We start from the raw sequence: 14,222 nt of genomic DNA on the forward strand, positions 1-14,222 counted from the left end.
TTTTGATGTTCTTGCCCTTCATCCCTACCCTTTGTACATTTCCTAGAGAGATGTGCAGATAAAACCAAGGGATAGTTTGAAGAGTAACTGGAATGCAGCATCCTGTCTCCTGCGGTAAAACTTGCATGCTCAGGCATGTCCAACCACCTTCTGGGTTCTCCCTCGTGAGTAGCAGCTACCCTGACTTGAGTGTGGTCATTACAAGTTTCTTCACCCAAGTGTGCTTCCTAGATGGTCTGTCAGTGGTGTGTGTGTGTGTGTGTTTCTGTCCATCTGTCCTAGTCATTGTGGTTTGATTTTGTCTGTCTGAAGAGTCTTTGAACCCAAAGTTGCCTCTCTCCACCTTGTCTCTTCTTTCTATACTGGAAACTGGAGAGTTGGCATTATGGGGTTTCTAGAGTTTTTCCTAGGCTGGATCTTGTGGAGACTTGAAAGCAATTGTGACGGAGGAGGTGGGGTACTCTGTAACGGATGCTCGCTGGCTACCTCACAGGGTAGGCGTTGCCAGAGTGCTGCCATTCAGGCTGTGAGGTGTTGATGTTGCAACTTTCTTGTTCCTAATTAATTTACATATTGGGACTCTTCAACAAAGACAACTCAAGTGTGTAGTAGCTTACTGTGGTTCACATGTCACCTTCTGCGGGGTCCAGTCTAGGGGCTTTCTGCATATGCTGAATTCTGCATCTGTCTACATGGTCAATTTTAGGACATTTTATTGGTCAAACATCAGCCTAGCTGTCACCTCCCAATTCCCTCAATCCTGAGTAACCACAGACTAACTTCTGTCTCTAGAGTTTGTCTGCTCTAACATTTCTTATGATGTAGGGTCATACAGGTGTGGTGCTTTGTGACCAGTTTCTTTGACTGAAGCCTAGGGTTTTCTTATTTTATCCCCATGGTAACATACATCAATATTCCAGTCTTTTTTTTTAAATTTGTTTTATGTATGGGAGTATACCATCACTCTCCCCAGACACAACAGAAGAGGGCATCAGATCCCATTGCTGTGGTTGTGAGCCACCATGTGGTTGCTGGGAATTGAACTCGGGACCTGTGGAAGAGCAATCAGTGCTCTTAACCACTGAACCATCTCTCCAACCCCACCAGTCCTTTATATGGTGAATAATTGTTCACCAAATGAGTATTTTGTATTTTGATCATCAGTTGATGGGTTTTTTTGTTTGTTTGTTTTTCTTTTGGTGTTTCTCCCTTTTGAGTATGATGCATAGGGTTGCTGAACACATCCATGTGCAACATTTTCGTGAGCATGAATTTTCATTCTTTCATTCGTTCGTACCTCCAGATAGACTTCCAGGCTGTGTGCTGATCTGTTCTTAACCATTTTGGGAGCTGATAGAGTATGGCTGCATTCCGTTATTTTGCCAGCAGCGTGTGAGGATTCCAGTGCCTCCAGCACTTGTTAGGGCTTTTCCATCCCAACCATCTGATTGAGCATGAAGTGGGGTCTGATTGTTGTCATAGTTTACAGGTCCCTTGGCTGCTGATGCTGGTCACGTTGCCAGGTGCTTATCGAACCCTTGCAGATCTTCAGGTCACGGCCTGCTCTCTTTACTGGTTCTTAATTAGATGCTTGTCTTTTCATTATTGAATTATAATAGTTCTTTTGTTTATTTTGGATAAAAGTCTCATCAGACACAGTTGGCTCTTGACATCAACTATCTGGATCAAAACTACTGGAAAAAAAAAAAAAAACAAACCGTGTCCTTACCGAACACGTATAGACTCTTCCTTGGTCATTCCCTAAACAGCTCTGTGAAGTAAGAACAAGTCTTTGCATAACAGCTGTTGTCTGAGGTGCCGAGAGTTCGCTAGAGGATTGAAGTCACGTGAGAGGCTGTGCAGAATTTATTTGCCGTGCGTATGAGGGATTTGAGCATCTTCGCATTTTGGTCTTCTTGACTGGCGCTGGAACGTTTCCCCACAGGCTGGAGTGTCGGCTATATATGATTTGCTTTTTTTTTGACGTCTCAGTGCTTTTGAAGCACAGAAGTTTCATTCTTAGATATATAGTTCACTGCTCCTTTTGTTACTTAGCTTATGCTGTTGTCGACGGCTTTCATCAAGCACTGCCCAACCCAAGCTCACAAAGCATCATGCCGTGCAGGGAGGTTCACAGTTGTCTCTCTTCCACCGAGACCCACTCCATCTTCAGTTAATTTGCCTGTTTGCTGCAACCTACTTTTCAGTACCGGGAAGGTTGTGTGATGCCAGCTTTCCTGTTGATTGCTGGTGTTTGTAGTAAGAAGTGGGTTCTCCGGGCACGTGTGAAGTTGCTGTTTGCTTCTTTGTCAAGTTTTCTTTGACACCGAGTTGAAATGTCTTTGCTATGGTGTCGATTTTATCAGCATTTTGCTTCAGTGGGTACCAGTAAGCCTCCTAGTCAGAAGTCTGAGTTGTCTTGCAGTAGCTTCCTTTTTGAGGTGTCTGTTTTCTGAGAAGGAGCTGGGGAAAGGCACCTGACAGCAGCCTGTTTGCACAGCAGCAGGGGAAGCAGGAGAGGCGGCTTGTCCAAGGTTGTGCTCATTTCTAAGGAGCGCGTGTGGTTGCTGCATCTGACTCTTTCCTGTATTCGTGCTCCATCTGAAGACCACAGAGAACCCTGGAGCAGACCCGGGATTTGGGTTTGAGTCCTTGCTAGGTCGCTGTGCTCTGTGGCAGACTTTTTCCTGGGCTTTGGTTAGGTGCACTGTAAAATCAGGAGGCTGGACAAGACAGGTCATAAGAATTAGCGGGTTTGCTAAGGTGGCCTGCCTTGACAGCCAGCCCAGGGTCTCATCACAGCACTTTACAGAGGGCCTGGCCTGGGCAGAACTTAGCATTGCCTAAAGTCATTCTGCCAAAAAGCTTCCTTCTTGAAAGGGAAGGAGAGATTTGACAGTGTTCAGCTGGGCCTCTGACTCCACAGGGTAACTTGGTATTGGAATTATCTTTAATTACCAATTCTTACTTCACTTAAATAAAACCAATTAAAAATTTACAAATTTGTATGCCTGCATGCTGTTTATAGAGAGAAATGGATTTATAAAAAAATTTTTTTTTGCTTCCATTTATCATCCCCTCAATTTCCATGTCCCTCTTTGTCTTCCAGAAACATGCCAAAGGCCAGGATTTGTTCGACCAGATTGTGTACCACTTGGATCTGGTGGAAACAGATTATTTTGGTCTGCAGTTCCTCGACTCCGCCCAGGTCACGGTATGTCTTGCAGTGATTCATTTAAAAATCGATGGCTCTTTGTGCTAATTATGGAGACCGAGGCATTGATAGAGAAAAGAGAAAAATTGAGATATTGTCCCAGTAATAGGCTTGGCAGGTAGTGCGGGTGCCTGAATGAAATGCATGCAGAACGCCTGTCAGACTCTCTCCCTCTTGAGGTAACCACTGACCAGGAGGCTTCGTGCACAGAATACCTTCTGGGAACATGGCTGAACACAGGGGTCTGTGATGGGAACCTTGCTAATGTAGGGGGAGGAAGAGGAAACCCTTCTGTAGACATCTTTTTGGTGATAGGTCTAGGGGATCCATTACCTTGCAGAACCAGGGCGAGAAGTAAGCAGGTGCTGTGAGCACAGCTGAAATGGGGGAGGGTCTCGGGGCGGTCACCGCCAACGATAAGTCAGAACAGACTCGCCTCATCTTTCTGGAGACAGATGCTAGGATGAATGACCTCCACAAAGCTCAGTGCGTATATTTCCTTTCAAATTAATTACTTCTATCACATGGGTGTTTACCTGTGTCTTGTGTCCATGTGCCCTGTGCATGCGGTGCCCAAAGCCAGAGAGGGATTTGGATCCCCTGGGAATGGAGTTTCATACAGTTGGGCTCGACCATGTGGTTCCTGGTATGAAACCCAGGTTCTCTGAAAGAGCAGCCAGTGCCCCTAACCATCGAGCCATCCAGTCCTAGCGCTTCCGTTTCTGAGAGCAGGAGTGACTTCCTAGTCCTTCTTCCCCACCAGCTGTGCCTTTGGGCTTCAGCATTCCGAATGTGTTTTCCAAGTGGTTGTTGTACACCAGGCTCTATTCTAAGCATCGAAGAGAAGGTGGTGGATACAGAAGATAGAGCCAGCGTGACAGGTAGATACAGGGAGATCACTCAGCAGTGCAAATCTGAGGACCCAAGTTCCCGATCCCCTCAGCCATGTCTGCTACCCCAGCCAGCAAAGTTCCATCCCCATCCCTAGGGTAAGTGGGGAGAGTTGTAGCCTAGAGCTTGCTAGTCATTTAACCTTGCTAATCTGTGAGCTCCAGGCCCAGTGATTAAAAACCTGTTTCAAAAAATAAGGTGTGGAATGGTTGAGGAGTGCGTAGCCACTACACGCATACCTGCATGCACATATGTGCATATGCATAGACACATACCTACCACACTGACTAATTAGAAGAAGCATGGGACAGGAGGAATAGGGTGCTGGGTGAGACCATGTTTTGGAAACCGGGTATTCTGAGAACCTGGAAATCTGAAGCTCTTTATATGTGGGAGACACTTACCAGATATCCCCTGGGGATATAAGATATAGCTGCTCAAAAGTGCTGTCTGGTACTTGGGTTTACTATCAGGGAGATGTTGAGCCCTGAGGTGATAGAATCTGACTGTTGGTGCTCCTGGCTACATCCTCCTGAGGGGGACATCTTTTGGGTGATCCCACCACTTCCCTCTGTACCTTAGGACTTGCTCTAAATTCCTTACCTTGCAACAGCTCTTGCTTCCTTGACTGATCTTGGTTCCTTGTTTCTCAGCTAGAGACTTCCTTTACCGTAGTGTTAGGGAGGCCTCCCAACTTCTCCCTCTCTAGCCCAGTCTGCTTTAAAGCTGAGCTCTGCCCCCATGGCCTCTGAGCGTCACATCCATCGAAGCCATCTCTGTGTCTGTTTTCTTTTCTTTTCCTGGATTAACTTAGAATTCATGTCGCTGGCCCTGACCATATTCTGGGCACTGTTTCCTCTCATTTAAGCTAATCTCAAATTCCCTTACTTCCATACCTCTGACCCATCTATCCCACAGTCTCCTCTTTTTCTTTCCTTCTTTCCTGCCTTAGAGGAAATAGGCTTTGGTCCACACTCAGCCTTTGGTTCTCAGCCACTACAACTGTTCTCTGGCCTCCCCTTGGCAACCAGGCTCATCTGTTTTCTCTGTGGCTTTTCCTAGGCTGCCAAACGATGCTGGAGACGAGAGCCTGTATCACTTGTTGGCAGCAGAGATCACAGGTTCAGCCAAGTCCAGTCCTCCAGGCTGCACCTCAGGAGTGGGAGCTTCTCACTGGTGCCTGGATGCCCCTGGGTTCTTTTTTTTTGGTTTCTACCACAGACCTCTAGTCAAATCCGCATGAATCCTGTCTAACAGCTCTCTATCTGCAGAGAAGACCGAGGCCATCTGCTCCAAACTCCTGTGCTTCTTGCCCTGCACCTTCTAGCCTCTCTTATTTGTTTATCCTTACTCCATCCTCGAGTAAAGCAATCGGCCTGCCTCTGCATCTTTCTTCTGCAGCACAGCCCACAGTTCCTTTCCAGTTGCTTCCTGAAAACCACTGGCTTAGTTAGGGTTACTATTGCTGTGATGAAACATCAGACCAAAAGCAACCTGGGGAGGAAAGGGTTTATTCCACTGTTGTTGTAGTTTGGGTTTTATTGCTGTGAAGAGAAGCCATGACCAAGACAACTCTTATAAAGAAAAGCATTAATCGTGGCTGGCTCACAGGTTCAGTTTGTTATCAAGACGCATGGCAGAGTCCAGGCATGATGCTACAGTTCTACATCTTGATCTGAAGGCAGTCAGAAGACTGTTTCCTAGACAGCTAGGAAACAAAGCCCATACCCACAGTGATGCACTTCTCCAGCAAGGCCACACTCCTAATGGTGACATTTCCTGGGCCAAGTATATTCAAACCATCACATTCCACTCCTTGCCCCCCAGAGGCTTATTCAAATGCATGAGTCTATGGGGGCCATACCTAGTCATAGCCTAATGCAAAATACATTTAGTCCAACTTCAGAGGTTCCCATGGTCTATCACACGCTCAACAATGTTTAAAAGTCTAAAGCTCAGGGTCTCTTCTGAGATTTACCCCGTCACTTAACTGTAATCACCTATATGATTAAAATTAAAAAGCAGATGACATACCTCTAACATCACACAGGATATACATTAACCATTCCAAAATGACATAATGAGGAAATCCGGGGCAAAAGCAAGAACAAAAGCCAGCTGGGCAAACTCCAAACTCTGCATCTCATGTCTAATGTCCAATTCCTTTCTGCTTTATTAACTGCAGCACAATTCTTTCTCTTTGGCCGTTTCCACTCCCTGTTAGCAGCTTTCCTCAGCGGGTATCCAATGGCTTTGGCATCTCGAACGTCTTGGGAGTTTCCAAGGCAACATCAGCATTACAGCTTCTTGTTCAAATGTCTGGGATCCACACATGATCTTCTAGACTCTTCCAAAGGGCTTGGGTCACTTCTCCAGCTCTGCCCCCTGTAGCAGTCCAGGGTCTGGTTGACTCCACTCCACTGCTGCTGCCGTTTCTGGTGGTCATTCTGTGGTACTGGCATCTCCAATTCACTGGATCTTCTGCTACAACTCGGCTTCACCAGTAACCTCTTTAGGCTCCCTCTATGGTGCCAAGCTTCAACTCCTTTGCATGACCCTGTCAGTCCTGGGCCACCGACTACAGCTGAGGCTGCACCTTCACCAATGGCCTTTCTTGACCTCTCACAATTCCAAGCCTCAGCTGTTCTCCAAAACCCCCTCATACCTTCAAAACCAGTAGCACCTGAGTGACTCTCACACATTCCCAAGTCCAGCTGCAGCATGAGGTACAACCTTGGTTATCTATGGAACACAGGATCCCCTTTGTACTTCAGAAAACAGTTCCCAGAAGATTTCACTTGAGTGGTGCTGGCTGCTTCTTAATCACTGCTAATTTCTTAGCTCCAGCTGACTAGGACCGTTTGTCCCAGTAACCCCGTCTACGCTTTCCCTTAAAGCCAGAGCACATGGCTGAAGCTGCCTAGTCCTGGTGCTTATTGGGGATGGAACGTGGCTTGCTTTTCTATTACATCATTACCAGCTTCCTGTTTTCCAGTGGTTTCCTTCATTTGCCACATTCTTCACCAAAATATCACAAGAACAGTCTCTAGCCACATACTAAAATTATTTTCCGAAACCTCTAGAGCCAGGTTTCAACAGTTCAAATTATCCTTAGCACCAATGTCTTCCATATTCCTACTAGGATGGCCCATAAAGCTCACTTAAAGCCTTCTACTACTTCCCAAATCCAAAGTCCTCAAGTCTACATTCCTCCAGACAAAAACATGGTCAGGCCTGTCACAGCCATACCCTAGTCCTTGGTACCAACCTCTGTCTTAGTTTGGGTTTCATTGCTGTGAACAGACACCAGGACCAAGGCAACTCTTACGATATTTAATTGGGGCTAGTTTACAGGTTCAGAGGTTCTGTTACCTGTAGAAGGCAGGAAGCATGGTGGTATCCAGGCAGACATAGTGCTGGGGAAGGGGCTGAGTGTTCTATGTCTTGATCTGAGTGCAGTCAGGAGACTGTTTCCAAGGCAGCTAGATGGAAGGTCTCAAAGCCATTCCACAGTGACACACTTCCTCCAACAAGGCCACACCTACTCCAACAAGGCCACACCTACTCCAACAAGGCCACACCTACTCCAATAAGGCCACACCTACTCCAACAAGGCCACACCTACTCCAATAAGACCACACCCACTCCAACAAGGCCATACCTACTCCATCAAGGCCACACCTACTCCAACAAGGCCTCACCTTCTAATTATACCACTCCCTGGGCCAAGCGTATTCAAACTACCACATAAGGGTTACTATTGCTGTGATGAGCACCAGGAAGCTCTCATGGCTTGTTCATCCTGCTTCCTTATAGAATCCAGGACTACTCACAGAGGGCTGGACCCCCTGACTGATCCTTACGGCAAGATCTATGGAGGCATTTTCTCAATTGAGACTCTCTCCTCTCTGATGATGCTCAGAGTTTCTCTGTGCTCAGTATTCTCTGAGCACCTCAGCCTCTGGCACTCTTGAGCCTTTCACTTCACCCAAGCTCCGTCCCGACTCAGGTGGATAGTGCTTTTTATTAGCCGTGGAACTGGAATCGGTCCTTGACCCTGGTCCTGGTTCTGACATGTCTGGTGGCCTTCAGATAATCCGTCTCTTCTCTCTTGGCCTCCATTTCCTCACCCGTAAAGAGAAGTTTGGGTCTCAAGCCTAAGAACCCTCAGTCTTCACGGTCAATGACCAGTGTGTGCAGGTGCTCCAGGGTCTCCTTCAGCTAGGAATCTATCATTTTTGTCTTTAGTACCAAGGGCTTGTTGGCCTATCATCAAGTCCGAGTCCTCAGGGGACCCCTCCGTAACCTTTTAGCTCCCTGGAAAGCTTTGGATGTGACTGTTTGGAAAGGCTTTGCCATTAAGCCCTGCTGACTTGGCTGGCAGGCATTCCCATTATGGTACCCTGTCACCATGTAGCAGGAGAGATGTTCACAGCAGGTCCCGGGTGTCCTGCACAGACTAGACATCTATGGGTATTCTGAAGTCTTTTCAGCATCTTACTCTACAGACATAAGGCAAGTGTGGGATCCCCATCTGTTTTCAAGTCCAAGGATGTAAGAGATGGGCTGCTGCCTCCACGGCCCGCCCTTTGACCTTTGCTTTTTCAGCGGATTCTGTCATAGGCTGGTCCTGATGGTGTCCATCCCCCGACTGGCATGTCTCACCCCGTTTTAATTTCCGGACGTCTCTCTACATCAACTCCACAGACCTACTCATGGTTCTTCAAATACGTCCTGAGCTCCCTGAGTGTTTTTCCTCTATGTAAACCTTGGGGCTTATTTGCCTTTGCTGGAGCCTTATTACACATCCTTGGGTTTTGTATTTGTAGATATAAACAAATATCGCTGGGGACACGGCCCAGCAGTTAAGAACACTTCTGCTCTTTCAGCGGACCAGGGTTTGGACCTGGCACCCACATGGCAGTGTAGCTCACCACCACCTGTAACTTCAGTTCTAGAAGATTCAGTGTCCTCTTCTGGTCTGTGGTACACCATGGACACCTCATGTGCTGCTTATGATATATCCGGTCATTCACCACACACATAAGAGAAATGCATTTTAAAAAGTTAAATAGATCTGTCTGACTACATTCTGAGACGCATGACTGCTTCTCCTTTACTTGGGAGCAAGGCACATACCCACTAGCAGCCATCATAGGAGAGGTTCTTAGATCTCTTTCCATCTGATGGAAAGCCTTTAGACCTTGGTGAATCATTTAATAGCACAACTTAGGCTCCAACCCAAGTTTTTAGTTTTATGAATATCTGTATATGCTCCTGTCCTTGTACACTGTGCTCTTGTGCTTTGGGCGTTCTTGTCGGTAAAGTGTGTGTGTGTGTGTGTGTGTGTGTGTGTGTGTGTGTGTGTGTGTGTGCGCGCGCGCGTGCACGTGCGCGACCTAATTTCTTTCCATTGGGCCCTGCCCCACACCTTAAGGGTTCAGGTACCTCAGCACTATCACACTGGGGGCACAAGCCTTGAGAACCAACTTTCTTCAGATCATAGCAGTCTCTTCCCTCTAGTGGGGCAGGGTGGGGGTGGGACACAAAGTCATCGAGGTGAGAAGACACAGCCCATTGGAAGCCACAAGCCTGTGATGCCTGTGAGAGCGCTCAGTGGATGTAAACAGCCCTTTAGAGAGTCTACTGAGATAGCTGCTGGGTGTTACTGGTGCTCACAGGGTCTGGGAGGTGGTCAGATGCCGTGGGAGGTATTTTAGGAGCAACAGATGGGATGCTGGGAAGAAATGATTCATTAGCTTACCCCCCCACACACATTAGAGTCTCCCCCAAATATCCACATCCCCACACAGCCTCTGGCATGAGCAGCCAAGGGTTGTGGTGGTAAGGCTTTGGCACAGTTCTGTGTATACCAAGCTTATATCTCCAGCTCCTTAAAAAGAGCCAAGCCTGGTTTCCATGGTACCCTGCCCAGCCCTGAAGCAACTGTCAAACCCTGTTGGCATCACCTATTTTTAGCAGTTGGAGCTGGGACCTCCTGCTTCCCTTCATCGTAAAGGCAGGCCACCCAGGGACCCACTGCGGATCTGCACTTGGGATCAGCTTAGGGCTGAGTTTGGGAGTGAGGTTACATAATGAAGCTTTCTGCAGAGAGCTGGGGCCTCTGGCCTGACTCCCCCTCTCCCCCTCCACCCTCCAGGCCTTTGTGCTACCTGGTCATGGTAGGTGATAGCCCCTCTGAGCTAGCGTTCAGCTGAAGGCTTCAGCACTCATCATCCATCAGTGAAGCCGCCACAAAGCAGACGCCTTACAGGAGGATTAGTCTAAGGCTCAGAGAAATTGGAGACTTTGTACACAATAAAGTAAGGACAAAGTCAGGATCCAAAATTGGATCTTACTCCAAAGTCCTGTACTTTCCACCGGACTATACAAGTATTTGCTGTATACACAGCAAACACACACACACACACACACACACACACACACACACACATACACACACACAGGAAAAGAGAACGTTTGCCAAACTTGGTCATACCAGGGCCAAGCTCTTTGGTTGCAGACATCAGCTAGATAGACACTGTATTCGGATTGGGGAGACGGACGGACATTTCCCATGGAGTAAGTACAGTGTGGTCAGTTCTCCATCAGAGGGTGGCCAGGCTCACAGAAGAGAGTGTGTGGGGGTGGTGTACACATGCACATTGATATCATCAGAATACGAGGGGGGAAGGCAGGGCATTAGGACAGGACTCCTAACAAAAGTCTTCATAGAAGATGTCTCCCTTCCTTTACAAGGGGCAGGTGTGTATAGGACACATGTGGCCTTGGAGTCTCCTTCACTCATTCCTTCCCAACAGGAATAGAGGCATTTTTATGGCAGTATGTTTTACAGCTTGAGATTCAGGGAAGCCGAGATTTTTGTCCTTTCCTTCGAGACAGGCCATGTGTTATTTTTCCTGTTCTTTCTGGCTTTGAGTCTGGCAGGTGAGTCAGGTCTGTGCAGCAGTTAACACACAGTTGTGGCGGAGATACTGCAGTGCCCCTGGCTTCCTGCCAGCCGTGCCTCAGAAGGTCATTACCTGCACCTGTGCTTCAGATGTGATTGGAAGAGAAAGGAGCAGGGCTGGCTGGAACCCAGGGGTAAAGAACCTGCCCAACGTGTGCAAGGATTTGAGCCCTAACATTTAGGAAAGAAGAAAGAAGTGGTCCTGTATAAATGTGGTCTGTGGCTATCTGTGTATCTATTGCAGACAACCATCCACCCTGCAGACATATTAGGGGCCAGCACGTGGTGAGAAACACTTGTGGCCAGATACCAGAAGGTTGCAGAGCAGGAAAGGAGCTCTGGCCTTCTGCCTCCTTCAGTGGAGAACAGAGAGGTGTCGTGTGGACTGAGGGAGTACAACAGGGGCCCATCCGTGAATATCAGCCTCGAGGGGCAGGTAAACAGGTGACCAGTGCGTAATTTAAAGCTGTTGTGGGAGAGACTTAAGTCAATCCCTAAGGAAACCTCTTAGTCATTGCTGTGAGTTTTCTGGGCTCCATTCTGGATGAAGAAGAAGGGTGACCCCCTGGCATGTAGGTAGGGTGCTTGGCATCAGTTTTGGCTGTGATGAGCCTTGGGTTGGGGACACTGACATTAACAACGGTGAGTTTGAATCCCACCACAGCCTTTTTACCCTCCTATCCCCAGACCCGAATCTCAAGTGTTCTTTCCTTTATGCCTCTTCAGATCCTTTCTGGCTCTAATGTTCAGGCAAATCACATATTCCTTATAAGCCTAGGAGATTTCTAGGTACTAGATCTTGAGTCTTATAATTTAGCCTACATAGCAATGGGCGGAGACTTTAGACTCTCTTTAACCTCAGCTTCAGCGCTCCCCACGAGGGCTCGGGCCATTAAGTTCTGCAGCCAGCCTATGCTGGCCGTCCTTCCAGACTCATGTTCTACCAGAACAGATGGGCTCTGCCAGGATCACATTCCACATCTTGATCTATGGAAAGGGCTTTGCCAGATGGACTAGGGAGACAGAGGAGAAATCACCCCTCTAACGCCCACCAGAGAGCTGAGTCCGGTGTCCATTTGAACTCAAAGCATGCATCAGTCTGCCTGCGGTGACTGGTTTAATGGTCTGTGGAGGGGCTTAGGGGCTGAATGCCTTAGCCTTCACTGATGGATGGTCTGCTTTATTTAGGGAAGATGCAGGTGAACACTCCAGACAGGTCTTGCTACTGCTGGATACAGTAGCAAAGATGTTCATGACATAAAACTTCATAGATGCCAGGCCTTTTGTTGCTCTAGTATTCAAGTCACAGGGAGAGGGATTCTTGTGGGATGTGGTACCAGCTATCAGCACCTGCTAAGCCTTTGTAGCTGTGAAGAAAGCCAGGTCATTTTGAGCTGCTTGGGTACAAGATAAGATTTATCATCTCTGCTTTGGGATCACAGATAGATTTCTTGTCACCTCTGATGGAGCTACCAGCCCTTGTTCTAGAAAATCCCATGGGGCCAAGGAGCTTCAGAATACTGATTTCACTTTTGACTCCTTTCTGAGCTTCAGATATTTATGAACTCTGTCTTGGCAAGCCCCACTTCAGATACGAAGGATAAAAGCTTCCATGAAGATAGATAACGGGAACCCCATTACCAGCGTGGACCCAGCGTGGAGCTGGCTGCTGCCCATATAAGCATCTGGCAACTGTCTCCTCATACAGTAGCCCCGGGTGTGGACATTTGGCCATCTCACCTCTTGGACTAGCCCATAAACCCTGGGATTGCTTGAGATTTTATAGAGCTCACATAGAGCTAACAACATTTGAAGACCCATAGGTTATCTTTCTATAGAGGAGAATGTGGAAGAGTGAGTGGTTAAAACTGAGCAGCACACTAGGAATGTCTGTGAACCTGATGCTTTCAGATGGGGCTAGAGTGAGCCCTGGGTATCAGCTTCATCCATTTAGTTCTTCCAGCACTGTGAGGTGCAGTCAGAGCTGAAACTCAGGCCAACGAAATCACACAAGTTAGACTTGGACCAAGGCAGGAGCTTAACATCAGAGGGAGGGGGAGGGAGAGTGGGGGGGGAGATGAAGGATGGACTTGCATTTGATCTATTCAGACTAAGGGTAAGGAGACCAGAGAAAGAAAGGAACGGGTTCCTTTAAGCTGTGGGTGTCTGGAACTACTTAGACTAGAAATCTGACTACAGGAGAACTTGGTGTGCCTGGGAATGGTGAATTCATTAAGTACAGGTTTGGTCATAGACATTATCGTGGTGCTTGGCAGAAACAAAGTATGCATCTATCCTCTCTGTTTTTGCTCTCCCCCCCCACCTCGAATGGTTAAGGGTGAGATCTAATTCTTACCTGCAAATTCCTAATCGAAATTGCCTAGCCGGGAGCTGAGGATGTAGCACGGGTGTTGGCCTGGTTATCTAGGCTGCTGGAAGCTCTGGGCTGGACACTCCCATAGGCTGGGTGTGGTTGTGCGTACCTGCATTGCTAGCACTCAGGAGACGGGAGTAAGATGACCACAAGTTCGTGGCCATCCTTGGCTACATAGGGAGTTGGAGGCCATCCTTGGCTACATAGGGACATGACACCCTGTCTTAGAATATAATATAAACATGCCTAGTAGGCAAACAGTGAGTAAATCCGAAAAGGATGACCCTCCCATACTAAGTAATAATCTCATTAATATAAAAGGCTGTTCAGAAAAGTAGAAAATGACATTCACATTCCCACAGTCCCTGACACCCCTCCCCCATCAAAAAATAAAAAAATAAAAACATACAAGTCTTTCTGAGCATACCTTGATAGAAAATAATAATTCTCTGTAAGTAGGATCTTACCCGATTTCTTATTCCTACCGTAACATTATGCTGTGTATCTCTCGCCACACCAGTAAATACCAGCCTGCATCCTTTTAAAATAGTAATGCGCTATACAGATGAGCCATTTTTGAAACCGTCTTTGTTGATGGACATTTAGGTCATTGCCAATTCGAAGCTATCAACAATGAGATGTAGCACCCCAGCCAGTGTGCCTTTGAGGTGGGCGCCCTGCTGTGGCGATCCGCTTTTGTTCCCCAGCCTAGGCAGAGATGACAGAGCCCACGTCCTCCTTACCTTAGCACCCTGTGCATGCTCATTGTATTC

General features: G+C 47.5%; 1 protein-coding gene across 4 annotated transcripts in view; it reads left to right on the forward strand.

Moving 5' to 3' along the window:
- The window catches only part of EPB41L4B (erythrocyte membrane protein band 4.1 like 4B), a gene marked incomplete at both ends in the record, with an annotated part of 145,129 nt that overhangs the window by 36,367 nt on the left and 94,540 nt on the right, over positions 1 to 14,222 (forward strand). For all 4 annotated transcript variants that reach the window (XM_080940135.1, XM_080940134.1, XM_080940136.1 and 1 more), the window contains one exon: positions 3,110 to 3,214. In XM_080940135.1, the coding sequence (XP_080796261.1) occupies positions 3,110 to 3,214 (105 nt within the window). The remainder of the gene's footprint in view (positions 1 to 3,109; positions 3,215 to 14,222) is intronic.

The sequence above is a fragment of the Micromys minutus genome (genome assembly GCF_963924665.1).
Source record: "Micromys minutus genome assembly, chromosome: 28".
In the NCBI taxonomy this organism is placed as follows: Eukaryota; Metazoa; Chordata; class Mammalia; order Rodentia; family Muridae; genus Micromys; species Micromys minutus.